Here is a 19607-nt window from a genome sequence, read left to right on the forward strand (position 1 = left end):
TAATGGCAGTGGTAGTGATGTTGTGATGATAATGATAGGGGTGGTAGTGATGAGTGATGCTAATTGTAAAATGGATGATGGTCGTTATTGTGATGATGGTAGCTTTAATGCTAATGAAGAAGATGGAGCTAATGATGGTGATATTGTTGCCATTCCTAATGATTATGATACAAATGACAATGGCGTTGGTGGAGTTAGTGATGATAATGATGCTGTTGATGATGAAAATGGCAGTGGCGATCACGATTTTGACAACGATGTTGTCGGTCATGATGATTGCAGTCGCAGATACAATGCTAACGACGACGACGATGATGTGTGGAATCAGCATTTGTAAAGGGACTCAAACTTATATGTCAGAACTCTGCTACAACTACTCAGTTGATGTGCGTCCCCGCAGGACGCATTCGAGTTAAGAACAGCACATTCTATAGAATCATTATCGACATGCGTTTACACACAACCCGGCTGGAGAGAAACATATAAACAACAAGCGGGGACGCGTGCGTGCTTCGTGTGTTCCAATGGGGAACGGTGGCGCAGTGGTTTGCACACTGCGCTACCACAAACCTCAGCGACTCGTGATTATTGGCTCACAACCAATAATTCCTTGAACCGGTTAGTTGGGCCTCACTCTAGGTCGACTCCGCCTTACACGAGTGCCTGGGGCCGCGTGTTAACGTCATTACTGGGGAGACAAAGGCGGCCGGGCGTGGTGTTACCCGACCCACCCAGGGCGTGTGCCGTGCCGTCCTTCGTAGGTGCTCGCTAGCAGCACTTGCCCCAACAGTCTGTTCAAGGGAGGTGGGGAGCGGCAGGGGAGGGGGGAAGAATCTTCGTCCTTCCAGGCTAAATGTGAATGTTAAAACGAATCCACGTCTCCAGCACTCGGAGCAGTAGGCCCATGTGGAGTGGTCATCACGAGTGGCGTGTGAGCAAATGCACGGAATTACCGACGCTTTGATCTCCCGCAGGTTTAGTGCAAATTAACAAGGCGGCCAGGCCGGGCAGCTCACAACGGTTCTCCCACGCCTCTTGAAATCCTCTCTCTCTCTCCAGCACATGTACACATATATATATAATTCAACATATTCGTAAATACCACTGTGTGGCGTCTAAAGTAAAAAAAGAAGTAGATATATAATAGACGACGTTTCGGACAATAGCCCTCCGTCATATCACTGAAATCAAGAAGGGTCCTGCAGCAGCGCTATTTCCAGAAACGTCGCCTTCCACCTGCAGGTGGTGTTATTTCACGCGGACGACATTTTTTTTATTCCTGTGTCACTTTTATTTCAACAGAACTCCTCGCGTTCAACACCGCGTGACTCCGTCGTAACTCTCCCCCTTGCGCCGATCGCCTGCTTCGCCCCGCTCTCTTCGCTCACTCTGCGCTCTCTCTCACAGCCTCTCAACTGCTCGCCCATCGCTCTCACTCTGCTCGCCTCTCCACTGCTAGTCCATCTCTCTTACTCTGCTCGCCTCTCCACTGCTAGTCCATCTCTCTCACTCTGCTAGCCTCTCCACTGCTAGTCCATCTCTCTCACTCTGCTAGCCTCTCAACTGCTAGCCCATCTCTCTCACTCTGCTAGCCTCTCCACTGCTAGCCCATCTCTCTTACTCTGCTAGCCTCTCCACTGCTAGCCTGTCTGCCACGCTCCGCTCGCTCCGCTCTCTCTGCTAGCCTCTCCACTGCTAGTCCATCTCTCTCACTCTGCTAGCCTCTCTACTGCTAGCCCATCTCTCTCACTCTGCTAGCCTCTCCACTGCTAGTCCATCTCTCTCACTCTGCTAGCCTCTCCACTGCTAGTCCATCTCTCTCACTCTGCTAGCCTCTCAACTGCTAGTCCATCTTTCTTACTCTGCTAGCCTCTCCACTGCTAGCCTGTCTGCCACGCTCCGCTCGCTCCGCTCTCTCTGCTAGCCTCTCCACTGCTAGCCTATTACTATCCCTCTGCTAGCTTTTCGATATATGGGGGAGCGAGGCGCCTCCTCCCCCCTCCTCGGCGTCAACTTACAACCCTCACTGCAAAGGCAGAACCCTCACGTCACGCGATCTCCGTAGCGCTGTTGAGACATCAAAGTAAAAAGGACGTCATGATGAACAAGGGATTTTAACCTTAAAATGAAATAGGTCTGTGTCACCGCGGCCTTACAAATTTGCACGCGCATTGATGCAATGAATATCATGTCGCGGTCTGCTTTTCGCTTGCAAGTTTCACATTTTATCGCAATACACCCGTCCTTGGACTATTTGTATTTTATTTTAAGGTCACACTTATTGACGAATGTGTTGAGTTTGTTGTTTTTGTTTGTGCGCCACTGCCAACGCACCAGCAGCAGATAATTTGAAATGCTCGTTTGGCTGGGTTCTAGTCTGTCACCTTTTAATTTGGATAAGTTTGAACCACGGTCTGTAATCACGCGGTAGAGCGAGTACCCATTTTTATTAATCTGATCTTTTTTATTGATATTGATATTTACGTGTTCGAGAGCGTGCGTTATCCTCGTTCATTTTCATCACGTTTTGCTGCTAGTACAGGACCAAAATCCCAAAACGCTGAGCGGCCAGACACAAACAGCACGGCAGTGGTAGAAACCGAAGCAGAAAGAGAAGGGTTTTTTTTTTTTTACCAGCAAGTAAACTCAACGAAACAATTTTTATTTTAGCAGGTAAGACCCATATTCTTGGTTCTTTCGGTAAAGTCACGTAGAAGGGAAATAATAAAATGATAAAAATATAAAACAATAAAAAAAATTCTCACGACGTTTCGACTGCAACACAAGCAAATCCACAGCAAGATTTTTTTTTTCAAATTTTCTTGCTGTGGATTTCACACCTGATGATGATTGCATGTGTTGCAGTCGAAACGTCGTGAGCATTTGTATTGTTTTATATTTTTATTATTTTATTATTTACATTCTACGTGACTTTACCCAAAGAAGCAAGAATATGAATCCCTGCAGTCACGAAAGCTTTAAATCAAAAGGTAAGACCCACTTAGATACATCGATCTCTTTCAGACGCGACCTAGCCATCACAGACGATAGCTCAACGAGGAAGTAACTTTATCACGTGGACATTTATAGCAGCAAAATACTCAAAAAAAGTGTAGTTGTTGAACACAGAGCCATAGATGAGCTGAAACGGTGAGCCTCGTAGACCCGAGTCCTCGACGACTGGCTGAGGAATCGATGAGTGATGTTCATCGCAACGTCGCAACAATGACTGCGGAAGCAGCGATAGAAGAGTGATAAGAAGACGTCTTGCTGCCAGTGAGCGAGTGTCCGGAGTGAATAGGCGAGGCCTGGATCATGAATCACCCTGACTGCTCTACGTTGGAAGCGATCATCGCGTGGGGTGAGCTCGGAGCTGCTGGGTACTTCATCCCAAACTACACGAAACGAAACTATTTCTTATTTTAAACGAAAGTATTTTTTAATTTGAAAAGATCAAGGCCCAATGAACTGTGTGGCTGTTTTTCAGAAGCGGCCTGGCTCAACGAGGAGTGGGCTTACCACGTGGACATTTATAGAAGCCAAATCCTCTAAGCGCGTGTTTCTACATGTCAATGAGGACCAGGAGAAAAGTCCACGCGACCACGGGGAGAGAGAAACATGCAAATTCCACATATACAGCAGGCATGGTCAGGGTCGGGATCTGAACCCATGACCTCCTGCAAACCAAGCGAGGTAGTTAACATTCGCCAACACGGCGCCACAGATCTGCCCACAGCGGTGTGACTCAAGCCTTCTGTGAGATCGCGTGTGCTTCACTGCCAAGGTGTTTCGCCAACATTTTTTTTGCAAAGCACTTTGTACGCATAGCAGTGTTTTAAGGATATATTTTGTTTGAACTGTTTAGCGCTGCAGATTTGAATTGTAAGGAGGCACAACTGGACATCACTATCCACAGTTTGTGACCACGTTTATAGCAGTGAGCCCTGTGGTTCAAGATCTTGATGTGATGCAATCATCATCAACCATGATCTATCCACTGCTAAATGAAGGTGCCATCTCTCAACGACGATCTTGCGCTGCAACAATTCACCCTCCGCGAGCGACTTCGTTACTGCTGAACGTGGTTTTTTATTTTACTCCCCTTTGGCAGACACACTCCGCTGTAGTGCTGTAATATCTACTTCCGCGGATCCGCTGATGCGCTGCTGTGGCAGAGATCCGAGCGAACCCCTTCGCGGCACGTGACGTGACGCCCACAATGCAATTCGGTTCTAATTGGGGGAAGGGGATGACACCGCTTAGAGACGTTTAGATTACACATATTTTCCATAGTAAACACATTCAGCTGTCGGTAAAACGGTGACGGCAGGGGAGGTGACGTCTAATGTGGCACGGGTAGCATGGTGGGGGGGAATGGGTGCTGGAGGTGGTAGGGATAATGGTGGGGGGATGGTTATATTGGTGGTGGTGGTGGAGGGTGGTAACGGTGGTGAAGATGGTATGGGGGTTGTTTCACTGGTGGTTGTGCGGGGGTGGAGATGGTGGGAGGAATGGTGGGGAGTGGCGGTGGTGAAGGGGAGGGGAGCCGTAGTGTAGCGGGTTACGCACTGCGCTGCGAACCCGGCGACCCTTGTTATATTCGCACTCACGGCCAACACCAGTGGCGATTATCTGAACCAGACCTGGGCCTCAAATGAGTACCTGGTGCGATGTGAAAACCCTCGCTACTGGGGAGACAAAAGCGTCCGTCCGTGGTGCTGGCAGCACTTGCCCCTATAGCCTGTGACGGATCAACGGGGTATATTTGATTTGGCGGGAGTGGTTGTGTTGATGTATTATGTTTAAATTCCTCCGCACCGTACGTAGTCAACCGTACTAATCGGAGGTGCGGGGAAGGACAACAAACTAAACACAAAAAAGCAGTTCTAAAGAAATTAGTTTTCAACCCGGAGTTTTCTTAAGTGCATAAGCTCCAGTGGCTTCCCAATATCGGAAGGAAGGGCGTTCCAGACGGTCTCAGAAGCGCAGCCGAGAACGCGCGACGCCGTTGGACCGTCTTTGTGCGTGTGATGGGTCAGCCAACAGCCGCTGCTGTGAGAACGACGCTGGTGGAGTTGGTGGTGAGAATCGTGAGAGGAGCTGTTGGTGGTTGGTGGGCGGTAGCGGTGGTGAGTGGTGCTGTTTGGGAGGAGGGGGAGGAAGTTAGGAGAGAACAGCGCGTGTTTTAATGGCTCGCAGCAGGTGACTATTAACAAAAAGGGCGAACTGTAAATCTTAGGATGGGGCAGACGGATGCATTCCCTGCCCTAGGCCCGGGCTTCCCGTGTAGATAGCAGGGACGTGGAACAGATGGGGCGCCATGGGGAGAGCTTATATCTTGATATTTATACTCGATATATATGTAATGGTGGGTGCATTGGTTAGCGCATTCTCGCTATGAATCCGGCGACCTGAGTTTGTTTCCAGGGCACTGCTATCATCAGTGGCGAGTGATAGCTGAAACGGTCCTGGGCCTCCCCTAGGTCGACTCAGCCTCATTTGGGTACCCGGTGCGGTGTGTAAACATCGGTACTGGGGGAGACAAAGGCGCTCGCGCGTGGTGCTAGCAGCCCACTCCCTCGTGTGCCGTGCCGACCTTCATAGGTGCTCGCTCAACAGCACTTGCCCCAACAGTCTGTTGAGTCAACGCTGGGGATCGTTGTCGTCTACGTATATGGGAAGCGGTGGAGTGGATGGAGTGGAGTGGATGGAGTGGTTGGAGTCATTGGTGGAGTTTGCGGGGTGGTGGGGAGGGGTCAAAGCCTCTCCTAAAACTTTATTAATTTAGTTTCAGTATCGATTTAAAGCTTTCGTGACTACAGGGATTCATCTTCTTGGTTCTTTCGGTAAAGTCACGTAGAAAGGAAGTAATAAAATAATAAAAATAAAACATAATAATACAAATAAAACATACATAATAAAATAAAACATAATAATAATATTATTATGTTTTATTTTTATTCTTTTATAACTTCCCTTCTACGTGACTTTACCGAAAGAACCAAGAAGATTAGTTTCAGTAGTTTACAATTAAGATTTTAAAAAATGTCATCATTATATGCACCCGCGATTCGTAATGAGGGACAAAGCGAATCCACTCCCCTACCCCCCCCAATAAAGAATTCACACGCCACCTCTGGTTGGAGTGATGGGCAGAGTGTATAGTAATGGATTTGGCCACCACGGCCCAAGATTGGCCCACAGAGCTTGGGCCCAATTGTTGGTAGCGCGCCGGCTTCTGCTGCCCCCACCGCCGCTCGCCGTGTCCGTGGCTTCCCGCGCGCCTGTGACTCACTGGAAACTTTGCAGCGTCGCGTTCCGAAGGTGAGAAAATCTTTAACTTCTCGCCGAGGTCGGCGGGCAACAGGGAAGTCGTCAGCCATCCCGAGTGCCACTTACACCCCCGGATGGAGACGCTCCGCTCCAGATTAGCTCGCTTGTGTAATGCGAGATGCAAATTCCAAATACAAAATACCCCCCTCCCCCCCCGTTTAATTCTGTTAGCGATCACATATTATTAATTCCGGCACGGCATGCAAGGCAGGTGTGTTGTGGCCACGATCATGAATGTCCCAACCGCCTTTGTCTCCCCATTGCTGATGACGTTGACAAGCTTGCACCACGTAAAGTCATTCACGGCTTGGTTGAGTATCATGGACAAAAAATAAACAAATCTGACAAAAGCTGTTTCCTTACCGGGCATTGAACTCAGCTGGCCAGGTTCACGGTGCAGGCATCACGACTCAGGCCACGGGGATTGTAGTGCCTTAGCCTCTGCACCGTACACAACGACGTCGCCCCGCGTCGCCTACGCAGGCTGATGGGGCAAGCGGTGTTCGCGAGCGCCTACGAAGGGCCAGGGACGGACGTGAGTGAGAGTGGCGGCGTGGCAGCGCTGCTGGCGACGACCCGAACCGCTCCCAGGGCTCTGGCCGTGAGCGGGAAGCGAATCACGGCCCGCCGGCTTTTGGAGCGCAGCGTGCTAACCGCTGCGCCACCGCTCCCCACATATGAACACACACACAAAGACAAATATCTCCCAAATAGCAAGTGTTGTTAGCGAGCACCTATGAAGGCCTGCACGGCACACGAGGGAGTTGGTAGTCAACAACACGCCCGGCCGCCTTTGTCTCCCCTGTACCGATGTTTAAACATCGGCACCAGGTATCACAAATGTGGCTGAGTCGACCTACGGGAGGCCCAGGACCGGTTCAGATATCACTCGCCACTGATCATAGCAGTGCCCTGGAAACAAACTCAGGTCGCCGGATTCATAGCGAGAATGCGCAAACCAATGCACCACCGACGACACACATATTTCGAGTATAAATAAAAATTAACCCGTAAAAACAAAGTTTTTCACTATAAATCCTTTATATGCGTGGCGGCTAGAATCTTCTCGTCCTCTGGCTTGAAATGACTGCCACCTATGGGTCAGATGATTGCCTGCCACCATTAAGCAATTGGTAATTAAATATCGGGTTTTTTTTCCTAAAAAGTGTAAAATTTTGGAACAAAAAATTTCACGAAAATTAATTGTCACGCACAACGAGTCTGTGTGGAAAATGTCAGCTCGATTGGATCACGGGAAGTGGGTTAAAAAACGACCGAAAGATTTGCACGGTCGTAAGCGCGCAAGTAAGTGAAGTTAATATAAAGGATTTAATAACTATCAAGATAAAATCTCTCCCCCCATGGCGCCCCATCTGTTCCACGTCCCTAGCTATCTGCACACCGCACCAGGGTACTCATTTGAGGCCGAGTCGACCTAGGGGGAGGCCGACGACCGTGCTCAGATAACCGTCGCCGGTATTGGCCGCGAGCGCGAGTCGAACTCGGCTCGCCGGGTTCGTAGCGCAGTGCGCGAACCGCGACACCGCCGCTTTCTCCCGCACGCGACCACGCGCAGATCGACACGCGGAGCGCAAGTGGGGGGGAGGGGGGTGTCGCTCGCATTTATTTCTTCGGCCCTGTGGACGGGCGGGTTGACCCTCGCGCCCCGGGGCCGCGCGCGAGTTGAGTGTTCGCGTCGTGCCTCGCTCAATCTCTCACCCACGGATATTGGCCAACACGTTTGGGGATGGTGGTGGTGGTGGTTGCGCGGATTTACGGTACCTGCCCGCTGAAGCCTCCAGCCTCACCCGCTTCCTTCTCACCCCCCCCCCTCCAACCCACATCATCCACCACCCCCACGCCATCACCCCCACCCCATCACTCTCCACCCCATCACTCCCAACCCCATCACCCCCCCCCCCCGCGCGCCCTTCATTAGTCCAAACCCACGGTTCGACTCACACCCACCCTACCTCTCTCTCTCCTCGTCGTGCCACCCTGCGGTAATTGACATGCTATAGTGACATTATAGAACGGAGCAGATTGAATGCATCTGATTTGCGTACGATTTGCATTAATTTGTATTTTGCGGGGCTTGGAGAGAGGAAGGGGAGGGCATGGTAGGAGGGCAGGCGAGAGGAGCGGGGGAAGGTGATGTCACACGGAGTTGGCTGTGCAGATAGGAATATTAAAAAATCAACACATTCGTTAATAACACGGTGTGGCCTTAAAGGGAACGTCTCTAATAGGCAACCTTTAGGACAACGCACATAGGGCGATTGCACGAAACGTCGCCTGTAATGTATATTTGTTTTTCAGGCCACACGGTGATGTTTATTAACGTGCGTTGAGTTGTTGTTGTTGTTGACTGTGCTTGTGCACCACTGCCAACGCAGCAGCAGCAGCAGCATCAGCAGCATCACGAGATGATTCGATTAGAAAATGAGCTCTTACCATCTGGCACCGGCTGTACACACTGAGTCACTTTGTTTGTGTAACGGTGGTTATAGTTCAAACTGGTTCGTTTTAAACGTCACACGCCAAGTGCGGTCTTGCACAGTCCCGCGCCTCTTCGCCCACACTCGGATTCCGAGTGGCTGTGATCAAACCCAGGTGGCAAAATTAAAACCGTCTATTCAAATATGCCCAGAGTGGCCTTCACGGATCAATTTTGAGGCCAACAAAACAGCAACAACAACCCCCGTACCCGGTGCCCCCCCTACCAGCGAAGCGTGGTGAAGCAGTCCTTGTCATCAACCCAGGTGCCAGCAATGCAATTGACCCCCCCCCCCCCACTCATCCCTTCTCCTGCACCTCCTGCTGTCCCTGCCCCCCCCCCCCCTTCTTCGCAGTTTGACACCTGGGCCCGCTCCAGCCAACAGGTCCCGGGCGCAGTTGCACCGCCGGCACGCTCAATAGCTGACGCCCGACTGCTCCCTTGCCAAGCCTCCTGGCTCGGCACCGCATCTCCCGCCGCCGTCATCCTCTGAGATCACCGCCCTTCCTACCCCCCCCCCACCACCACCACAGCCCCCCCCCCCGCCGCGTTCTCCGCTCGGTCTCCTCCACAACTGTGCCCCCGCTCCCTACCCTCCCCCAATCCCGCCGCTGTGTAGCCGGCGAGGGCAGGATGGGCGGTGTGTGTGCGCGCAGCAGTCCGTGTCGCTTTCTCTGGGTTTACTGCATCTGAACAGGGGCGGGGGTGGTGGTGTGTGTGGGAAGGCAAAGTCTGTTTTAATGCATAATTTAAAGATTCCGTACCGCGCCCGTAACTAAAGCGGGCCAATGTCCTTCCTTAAAGGCGGTATGAGTGTTGCCTCGCTCCCACCACGCGGCTCACAACCTCCACCTCCTCATCGTCATCATCATCATCATCGTCGTCATCATGAGCCATGGTCTACCCACTGCTGGATGAAGAGGTCTCCCCGTGTTGTCCCCTGCAACGATTGTCTCGCCTCCTGGCATGCCACGAACCTCGCGGGGGGAGGGGAGGGTGGTGGCTTGCGTCGCCCTCTCTGGCACGTTCGCTTTTGTCTCCCATCGTCACCCCTTCTGACCATCATCGTCATCCACCATCCACCAATCGTCACCCCTTCTGACCATCATCGTCATCCACAAATATACTGCTCTTCCAAACAAGTTAAACAAAAAATTATCATGACATGAACCATCGTAGGCTCTCTTCCTTGGTTGAATCACCTCTAACGGTTTTCTTTCAACGCCAGCTTTCTCGGGAAGCCATTCATTTGTGTTCTTTTGGGTCCATGATGCACGTAAAATGCGACGTTTTGGGCGATGGCCCTTCTTCTTCGTAGCGTGTGCTGTGAACAAGGGCGGTTGCCCGAAACGTCGCCTTTTGGGCTGTTGCCTCCCACATGTAAACGAGTGCATGCAATGATAATAGGTTTTTTACCTTTTTTTCTGGCAACAAAACTGAAACTTTTTTTTACAAGGAATCATGTTTGCATTAACCACAAGACCTGCAGTCAGAATGCAAAATAAAAACACTCTGATAATATTCTTAGGTTTTTTTTCGGTTAAGTCACGTAAGTAAAACATCAAAATAAAAATAAAATAAAAATAAAAAATCACGACGTTTCGGAGGCAACACAAGTCTCCGTCATCAGGTGGGACCGTCACAGCCGAATTAGCTGCATCAATTCGGCTGTGACGGTCCCACCTGATGACGGAGACTTGTGTTGCCTCCGAAACGTCGTGATTTTTATTTTTATTTTATTTTTATTTTGATATTTTACTTACGTGACTTAACCGAAAAAAAAACCTAAGAATATGAATCTTTGCAGTCACGAAAGCTTCAAATCTAGAACACTCTGATAATGTATGCATTGTCCTTGAAATTGATTGGTCCACACCAGAGACAGCTTTCCTTAGAGCCTAGTCTCATATGGTGTGAACACCATATGTGGTTAATGCAAACATGATTCCTTGTAAAAAAAAGGTTTCAGTTTTGTTCCCAGAAAAAAGGGTAAAAACCCTATTATGATAGGTTTCATATAATAGGTTTTTATTATATTTTGCTACTGGCAAAGGAGGCCTCATGATGTGAGTGCATGCAAGCGGGAGGAGGCCGGAGCACCTAGAAAAAACCCACGCATGCGAGGGGGAAACACTCTATCCCATACGGATGGAACATGTGGAGGGGTTCACATATTTCTGTGCCGTCTTTAACAATAAAAAAAACTGCAAACTATTTTTTATTTCACCATGCAAGGCCCACTGAGCTACGTAACATTTTTTTTCAGAAACAAACTGTCCACAAATGATATCTCAACGAAGTGGGTTTTAACGTGGAAATGTATAGCAGCCGAATACTCGAAACGCACGTTTCTAAATATGGATGGAAAAATCGGAAGACCTGGAGAAAAATCCACGCGACTACGGGGAGAACACTCCAAATATACAGAGGTCACGGTCTGGATCGAGCCCACGACCTCTTGTATACCGAGCGAGGGAGTTAACATATCCCCCCTCTGGTGAGCCAGGATACGGAACCTCGTCGACGCCTACGGGAAGGGGGAGATTCACAACAATTGTGTGTGCGGTGATCCACCAACCATCGCTACTGCTGGCTCCACAGCGCTGTGGATTACAAACAGTCACGTGCATAGCCACCTTCTTTTGTAACACGTCGTGATGCCAGGCAAACATGGCCGCTTCCTCTTCTTCCTCGTCATCTTCTTCGTCATCTTGTTCGTCATCTTCTTTGTCATCTTCTTTTTCGTCATTTTTTTCGTCATCTTCTTTTTCGTCATTTTTTTCGTCATCTTCTTCGTCATCTTCTTCCTCGTCATCTTCTTCGTCATCTTCTTCGTCATCTTCTTCGTCATTTTTTTCGTCATCTTCTTCCTCGTCATCTTCTTTTTCGTCATCTTCTTCGTCATCTTCTTCTTCGTCATCTTCTTCATCATCTTCTTCGTCATCTTCTTCTTCGTCTTCTTCTTCGTCATCTTCTTCCTCGTCATCTTCTTCTTCGTCATCTTCTTCGTCATCTTCTTCTTCGTCATCTTCTTCTTCGTCTTCTTTTTCGTCATCTTCTTCGTCATCTTTTTCGTCATCTTCTTTGTCATCTTTGTCGTCATTTGTTGTCATCTTCTTCCTCGTCATCTTCTTCCTTGTCATCATCTTTTTCGTCATCTTCTTCGTCTTCTTTTTCGTCATCTTTTTCGTCATCTTCCTCGTCATCTTTCGTACGTGCTATGAATAAGGAACAATTGCCCCAATCACACAGCCACAGTGTTGTGTCGACTCCACGTGCTGAGCTTCGGCTGTGTACTTTAGCAGTCGCCACGATGCGTTGCGTCATTCGCATCGGATCCACCGATCCTCGCTCCCCTCTCTTTGTGCATCTATCTCTCCACGCATCCGTGGGCACTTTTTCCGCTTTTTTGTTTCGTTTAAATCTCTCCGTCGGTGAGACACGGCGCACCGAGGGGGAAAGAGTTACGATTTGGAGAATGAAGAAAGGAAAAAAACAAGAATTGATGCGAAACATTCCACGGGAGAAAAAAAAATAGTTGGTTGTAAACCACATCCTCCATTCCGATTTCGATTTATAACAGACTCAATTTATAAACAGAGCCCCGTGTGGAATCATTGCGACGCCTGAAATTAAAATTAACCAAACGACCTCATTATCAGGGGCTTGTGGGGATAGCTTTGGCAAATCCTTGTAATATACCACCTGGGCCAGAATAATTCCCACGCGCCGGTGAAACATTCTGCTCGCAGCAGAGCGGGAGACGGGGAAATTCCGATTTGGGAATCCCAAACGGAGGTGGATTTGATTTTGCCGGTGGCTGCATCTCAAACGTGCACAGCCGTTTTTGGTCAATCAATGGCTGGAATATTAATCATATTACTAGTTTAATTGTTTATCCAGGAAAGCCTCACGAGGTTTTTTTCTTCTTTCAGGAGTGTTCTTGCCAAGTATTTGCAGGAGTGTGGAGATGTTGCTGCTGCTGCTGCTTTGTGTAATTTGCAGGTCATTTTTCAGCCACGGGACGTTTTAGGCCAATACCGGTGACATTGCAAGGGTTCGTTTCCGCTCTCAATGTGGGGTTTGGACAGGAGAGCACGGAGGGAAACCTCGTGCCGAGCACGGGGAGAATATAGAAACTCCACACTGAGAGGTGCCCCCCAGTCGGGAATCGAACTCGGGCCCTTGAGACGGGAGCGTCACCGCTACGCCACCCTACTGCCCAGATAATTCAAATCCACAATTTAACACGGAGGCTTTCGCACGTTTTGTTCACGTGAGAAACCTTACCGATTTTTTTAAATGAAAACCTCAAATCCAACACTTTGTGTGAATGGTGAGAACTTCCCATCATCATCATCACCGCCACAGGGGAATAGGGCGTGCAGACTGGAAAACAAATATATTCATAAAGCCACAGAGGTGCTGCTGCTGCTGTGCCTCACAGACAGCCAACGGGGGCATTAGCTCCCACCCTTGTGCGTATGTTGAGCTTCTTTCGCACCGTACGTAGCCAACCGTGCTACCCGTGTGACCACCACGTTGCCTTATTGTCTAAACGACATTACGGCAACGCTTTCAGCCCCGTGTAACTGGTGGTCTGGACAAAGCCGTGGCAGCCTTCTACGGTACATGCAACGTGGTGGTCACAGGATATATGGATGGGAGACACGACTTCTTTCCCGCTGGTGTCAGTCAGCATCACAACTGCATCTGAATAGGGGGGCGGGGGCGGTGTGATGAGGGGTCTCCTGACCATACTTCACCACTCTGGTTTGACGGCGACGTTCATCGGTTTACGTGCTGGCGGGGAGCGTAGACCTGGTGGGAGCTTAGGGTGTACGGTACAACAATGTGTGCAGCACGTGTTATAGGCTGCTGCAGAGCTACGTTGTCAGAGGGGTGGGGGTTAAGTATGGTTAAATATCCCCTACGGGACCCGCACGGCACGGGGGGAGGGCTCATCCAGCAGTGGATTGACAAAGGGGCTGTACGTGTACACGTGCATGTAGGAGGGAGGGGGGGAGGTAAGAGGCAAAGGTAAAGGCGCAGCCCTGCAATTGTCTCGGCTCACGCCACTGCTGGGGGAGTGGCCACCAAGAGACGGAGCTCTCTCTCTCAGCTCCATCTCGAGCGTGTTGCCGGACTAACTCTCGCTCGCTCGCTCGCCACACGTTATTGGAAGAGGTGGGAGCTGCCCACACCTCACCCCACCGCGCGTGACCTGCCGATCCGACTGTTGTGCAGTCGCTCATTGGGACAGAACCGGTCGGTGGGTACAGGCCGTGGGGAGTTGGGTGGGGGTGGTAGAGGCGGGGAGGGGGGGGGGTTTAATGATTTGGGGGGGGGGGAGGGGTAGATAGGAAAACTTGCAACATTTTTCTTCTTGGTTATTTCGGTAAAGTCACGTAGAAGGAAAATAATAAAAGAATAAAAATAAAACATAATCAAATAATTCTCACGACGTTTCGGCCACAACGCAAGCAGCCGTCGTCAGGTGGAGAACAGGTCTGTCAGATTATGTCTACTTGACAGACCTGTTCTCCACCTGAAGACGACTGCTTGCGTTGTGGCCGAAACGTCGTGATAATTATTTTATATGCTTTATTTTTATTATTTTATTATTTTCCTTCTACGTGACTTTACCGAAAGAACCAAGAAGATGAATCCCTGCAGTCACGAAAGCTTTAAATCGAAACTTGCAACATTGTTTCAACGTGCGCGCTGGGAGTACAAATCAAATCGACGACCCCTGGAGTGGGAGTCCAGTGCGCCACTCGCCGTCAAACCCGCACGGGGGGGCAGAGTCCGCGGTCGGCGTTGCTGCCATTGCCCAGCGCCGACTCAGCATCTTGGCCAGCTCCTCGGGGCTGGCCGTGAAGAGCAGGTTAACCAAACACAGCGATTCCTGTAAAACCGTGGGCTCAGAGGCGGCGGCGGCGGTGGTGGGAGGAAGAGGAGGGATGGAGTTGGTGGTGGTGGTGGTGGTGGGAGGATGGATGGAGGTGGTTGTGGTAGTGGGAGGATGGATGGAGGTGGTTGTGGTGGTGGGAGGATGGATGGAGACGGTGGTGGTGGTGGGAGGAGGGATGAGGCGATGGTGATGGTGGGAGGAAGAGGAGAGATGGCGGTGGTGGTGGTGGGAGGTTGCGAGTGTTTTTTTGTGTTTCGTGGGAAGGAGGGGGGAGGGGGGAAGGGGCGTTTGGGGGGAAGCTGCAATGTCGGGGTGATGATGAGAGTAAAGAAATGATTAATAATAGAGGTTTTTTTTGGGTTATATCGCGTAAATATATAAAGTGTCGTTAAACCCGCCCACCACCCGACACAGCCAACTAGTAAGGGTTGTCACGTAAACAGAACGTGGCCAATTCGTCACTAGTACAGCACCAGTGTGTAGTGTATAGTGTAGTGTACTAGTACAGCACTAGTGTATAATGTAGTGTGTAGTGTAGTGTATAGTGTAGTGTACTAGTACAGCACTAGTGTATAGTGTAGTATACTAGTAGAGCACTAGTGTATAGTGTAGTGTATATTGTAGTGTATAGTGTAGTGTATAGTGTAGTGTACTAGTACAGCACACCGGTGTGTTGGAGAGCCAAGCCACAACATTAACAATCTGAGTACGACGTTTCACCAGTAATTACAACTAGCTTCATCAGGCGACAGCCAGATTTGTGACGAAGTCCACCTGTTTCGTTCCTTATATAGAGGCGTAGATGTGGTGACCACGCTTCTGCGCTCTTGCACAAAGTGGGGGGGGGGGGGTTAATGAGTCAACGCACATGATGCATGTGCATTATGCGAGCCCTTTGATCTTGTCCTTCCTGTCTATTGTGTGTATTAAAATAGCCGTACCAACGGTAATCCCTATTGAAGTACGCTGCCCTTTATAGGCATTCATTTAAACAATGTATTATTTTATGATTTGCTTCAACGCAGCACTAAGGCGGTAGCTATCCGAACAGTTACAATTATTGTTATTTCTTTCAATTTCGATAGATTCTCTAATTAGTCTTGGCCAGTAATAGCTAGTTTTGCACGTAACTTCAACATTATCAAAATCAATTGAGTGCCCTTGTTGGCACGCGTGTTCTGCTACTGCTGACAGTTGTATTTGGGATAATTTAATATTTCTCTGATGTTCTTTTAGTCTCGTCCTGTTTGCCCAAATAACATTTACCACACGTGCAGTGAATCTTGTACACACCTTCTGTTGATAGCTTCGGTAATACATCTTTCGTGCAATATATTAATTTCTGTATTTTATGTACCGTGCCAAATCTGACTCGGATATTTTGTTCTTCGAAACATCTGGCTAGTTTATCAGTTACTCCCGCAATGTACGGTATTTTGGTCGTTTTAATTACGTGGGCAGTTTCAATGCTCGTGTTATTTGATTTGGTTTTGGAATTCAATGCCCTGTTGATTTGTGCATCATTGTAACCGTTGATTTGCGGCGCTTCTTTAACATGTTGAATTTCGCTTCTCAGACTGTCACCATCTGACACTTTCTTAGCTCAATGAATGAGCGTCTTTATAAGAACAGATTTCTGTGCTGGGTGATGGTGTGACTCTGCATTGAGATGGGCGTCAGTAGGCGTTTTCTTTCGGTAAACACTGTGTTTTATTTTAGCATTTCGACCCCGTCCGAGCAGAATATCCAGAAATGGTAAGAGTTCTGTCAGGATTGGTGAGGGGGAAGGGATGATGAGGATGGGAGTAGGGCTTGAGAAGGATTGGAGGGAGGGCAAGAGATGGTGAGGATGGGAGTGGAGGCTAAGAAGGATTGTAGGAAGGGCAAGATATGGCGAGGATGGGAGTAGGGGTTGAGAAAGGATGAGAAGTGGGGGGGGGGGCAGGGTGGTGGAGGATGGGAGTGCGGATTAAGAAAGAATGGGGGGGGAGGAGGGAAGGGCACGGGATGGCGAGGATGGGAGTGGGGGGGGGTTGAGAGAAGAGGAAGAGTGGTGGGGGGTGGTGGTGCAAGTTGGGCAGCCGTCTCGCCGACGAGGGGACGAGACGCCAGGTAACCCACAGGCGAGCCCTTTGTGCGAATTCTGCAAAGTCACGACGCTTGGTCCGCGCGTCGCTTCGTTTCGGAGCGAGAAGAAGAACCGAGTCAAGTAACGCGCACGCTCGAGATATAAATCATCACGTGCAAAGTAGAACGGAGGCGCAGTGATGAGGGCACTGCGCTACGAGCCAGTTCGATTCCCGTGCGACGGCTAACGTCCGTGTGACCTACAGTCGAGTTCTGAACCAGAACTATCGGGCACAATCGCCGGTGGTCACGCTGCTGCTGTTACTGCGTTGGCAGTGGTGCACAAGCACAACCAACATGGCTGATTTTTTAATCCTTTATATTAAGTTCACTTGCTTGCTTGCTTGCGCGCTTACGACCGTGCACATCTTTCGGTCGTTTTTTAACCCACTTCCCTGATCCAATCGAGCTGACATTTTCCACAAGTACTCGTTGTGCGTGACAATTAATTTTCGTGAAATTTTTTTTCCAAAATTTTACACTTTTTAGGAAAAAAAAACGATATTTAATTACCAATTGCTTAATGGTGGCAGGCAATCATCTGACCCATAGGTGGCAGCCATCTCAAGCCAGAGGACGAGAGGTCTCTAGCCGCCACGCATATAAAGGATTTATAGTGAAAAACTTTGTTTTTACGGGTAAATTTTTTGTCTTTGAAGAAGGACCATTTGCCCGAAACGTCGCCTATAACATACGTTTTTTAATGTACGCGCTAGCTATGAAGGAGGGCCGTTGCCCGATAGCAAGTTGTATTTGTAACCAGTAAGTGGAAGAACATTCCACATCAGATTTACGTGGCGGTGGCGCCCTGGTCAGCGCACTGCAATGCGAGTCTGGAGGCATGAGTTTGACACGCGGCCGAGGCTAACGGTGATAATATCTGAACCGGTCATGCGAGCACATGTTTAAGTGCCTGAACGGAGTACGAGGGAGTGGGTGGCCAACATCACGCCCGGCCGCCTTTGTCTCCCCAGTGGCGATGTTTTATACACACCGCACCATGCACATCGAGGCGATCAAGGGGCAGGACTAATACCGTTTCAAAGATTCACGCACACACACACTCACTCCAAAAGACAGAGATTCCCTCTATAGCCTTTATCAGACTGTTGGAGCAAGTGCTGTTAGCGAACACCGATGATAGCCAGCTCCATGCTCGATCCGCCTTTGTACTAATTTGAGGCTGAGTCGACCTAGGGGAGTTCCAGGATCGATTCAGACAATCGTGCGCTGGTGTTTGCCGTGAGCAGGAGTCGAACTCTGTTGGCCGGGTTCCGTGTAGCGCAGCGCATTGACCGCTACACTACCGCTCATCAAAGACAAAGATTCCCCCCTATAGCCTCCACAGACTGTTGGGGCAAGTGCTGTTAGCGAGCACCCTAGCGCTCCGCACACACACACTCCAACACACAGACTCTCCGCCCCACCGCTCGCAGACACACGCGTACACGCGCGCACGTACAGACGCGTGTGTGTGCCTGTGTGTGTGTGTGCGTGTGTGTGTGTGCACTCGAGTAGACTTGGCAGGGCTCGCTACCTGCTTGCGTCCCAGGGCAGCCCGCTCCCGCCTCAACGTGAGACTGAGCTCGTTGACATTCCGGTCTTTTCGCAGTGAAATTTAGCCCCTGAAGCCCCGCGTGTAATCTACCCGCCACCCTCCCCTCCCCGCCCCCCCCCCCCTTTGGATAGAGAAAGTGGGGGGCGCTGCCTTCAGACAGGGTCACATGACCCACGGGACCCCCTCTCAATGAGGCACCCCCACTCCCCTCCCCCCCGCCTCTGCTCCTGCTACCCCGACTTCTACCCACGACAGCACACGCTGTGACACAGAATTCCCCTGTTTAGTGCTGTTAGCGAGCATCTATTAAGGCCGGAACGGCACATAAAGGGGTGGGTGGCCAGCACCATGGCCGGCCCCGTTGTCTCCCCAACGCTGATGTTGACACACCGCACTGCGTACTTGTTTTAAGGCTGAGTCGACCTAGCGGAGGACCAGTATCGGTTCAGTTATGCGTCGCCGATGTTGCCTGTGAGCGGGAATCAAACATACACGTGGACATAGAGACACACGTGGACATAGACACACACACGGTGATAGAAAGACACACAGTGACATGGACACACACGGTGACATAGACACACACACGTGGACATTGACACACACACGGTGACACAGAGACACACACGTGGACATAGAAACATACGGTGACATAGGGACACACACGTGGACATTGACACACACACGGTGACACAGGGACACGCGTGGACATAGACACACACACGGTGACATAGAGACACACACGGGGACATAGAGACACACACGGTGACACAGAGACACACACGTGGACATAGAGACACACACGGTGACATAGAGACACACACGGTGACATAGATTCACACACAGATGCACAGAGACACACACGGTGACACAGAGACACACACGGTGACACAGATACACACACGTGGATATAGAGACACACACGGTGACATAGAGACACACACGGTGACATAGAGACACACACAGATGCACAGAGACGCACGCACGCTCACCACAACCCCGAGGCTCTTTGCTGTGTTGCCCTCCATTTCCCTGCCCATTGAGGATGTCTCCTTGGAGGTTTCTGTACCCCAGTACCTCAGGGAATGAAACAAAACTGGGCCATGCCCTTGGTAAGAAAGTCAGCGGTAGGAGAATGGATAAACTGTGGTGGCGAGGTGGTCCAAACGCTCTGACGC

At 50.0% G+C, this 19607-nt stretch overlaps 1 protein-coding gene across 1 annotated transcript; it reads left to right on the forward strand.

Annotated features, from left to right (window-relative positions):
• The first annotated feature begins 11487 nt into the window (after positions 1 to 11487).
• LOC133351801 (NADH-ubiquinone oxidoreductase chain 5-like) lies at positions 11488 to 18500 on the forward strand. The gene is made up of 2 exons (XM_061567335.1): positions 11488 to 11935; positions 18484 to 18500. Exons 1-2 carry the CDS (start codon positions 11488 to 11490, stop codon positions 18498 to 18500), a joined length of 465 nt encoding a protein of 154 aa, XP_061423319.1.
• Positions 18501 to 19607: the final 1107 nt, after the last annotated feature.

Source organism: Lethenteron reissneri, chromosome 38, assembly GCF_015708825.2.
Source record: "Lethenteron reissneri isolate LAM-NWPU_2019-01 chromosome 38, ASM1570882v1, whole genome shotgun sequence".
NCBI classification, from domain to species: domain Eukaryota; kingdom Metazoa; phylum Chordata; class Hyperoartia; order Petromyzontiformes; family Petromyzontidae; genus Lethenteron; species Lethenteron reissneri.

What these genes read in the sequence shown, in the direction of transcription:
- LOC133351801 (XM_061567335.1), top strand. Translation starts at nt 11,488, where the DNA reads ATGCCAGGCAAACATGGCCGCTTCCTCTTCTTCCTCGTCATCTTCTTC.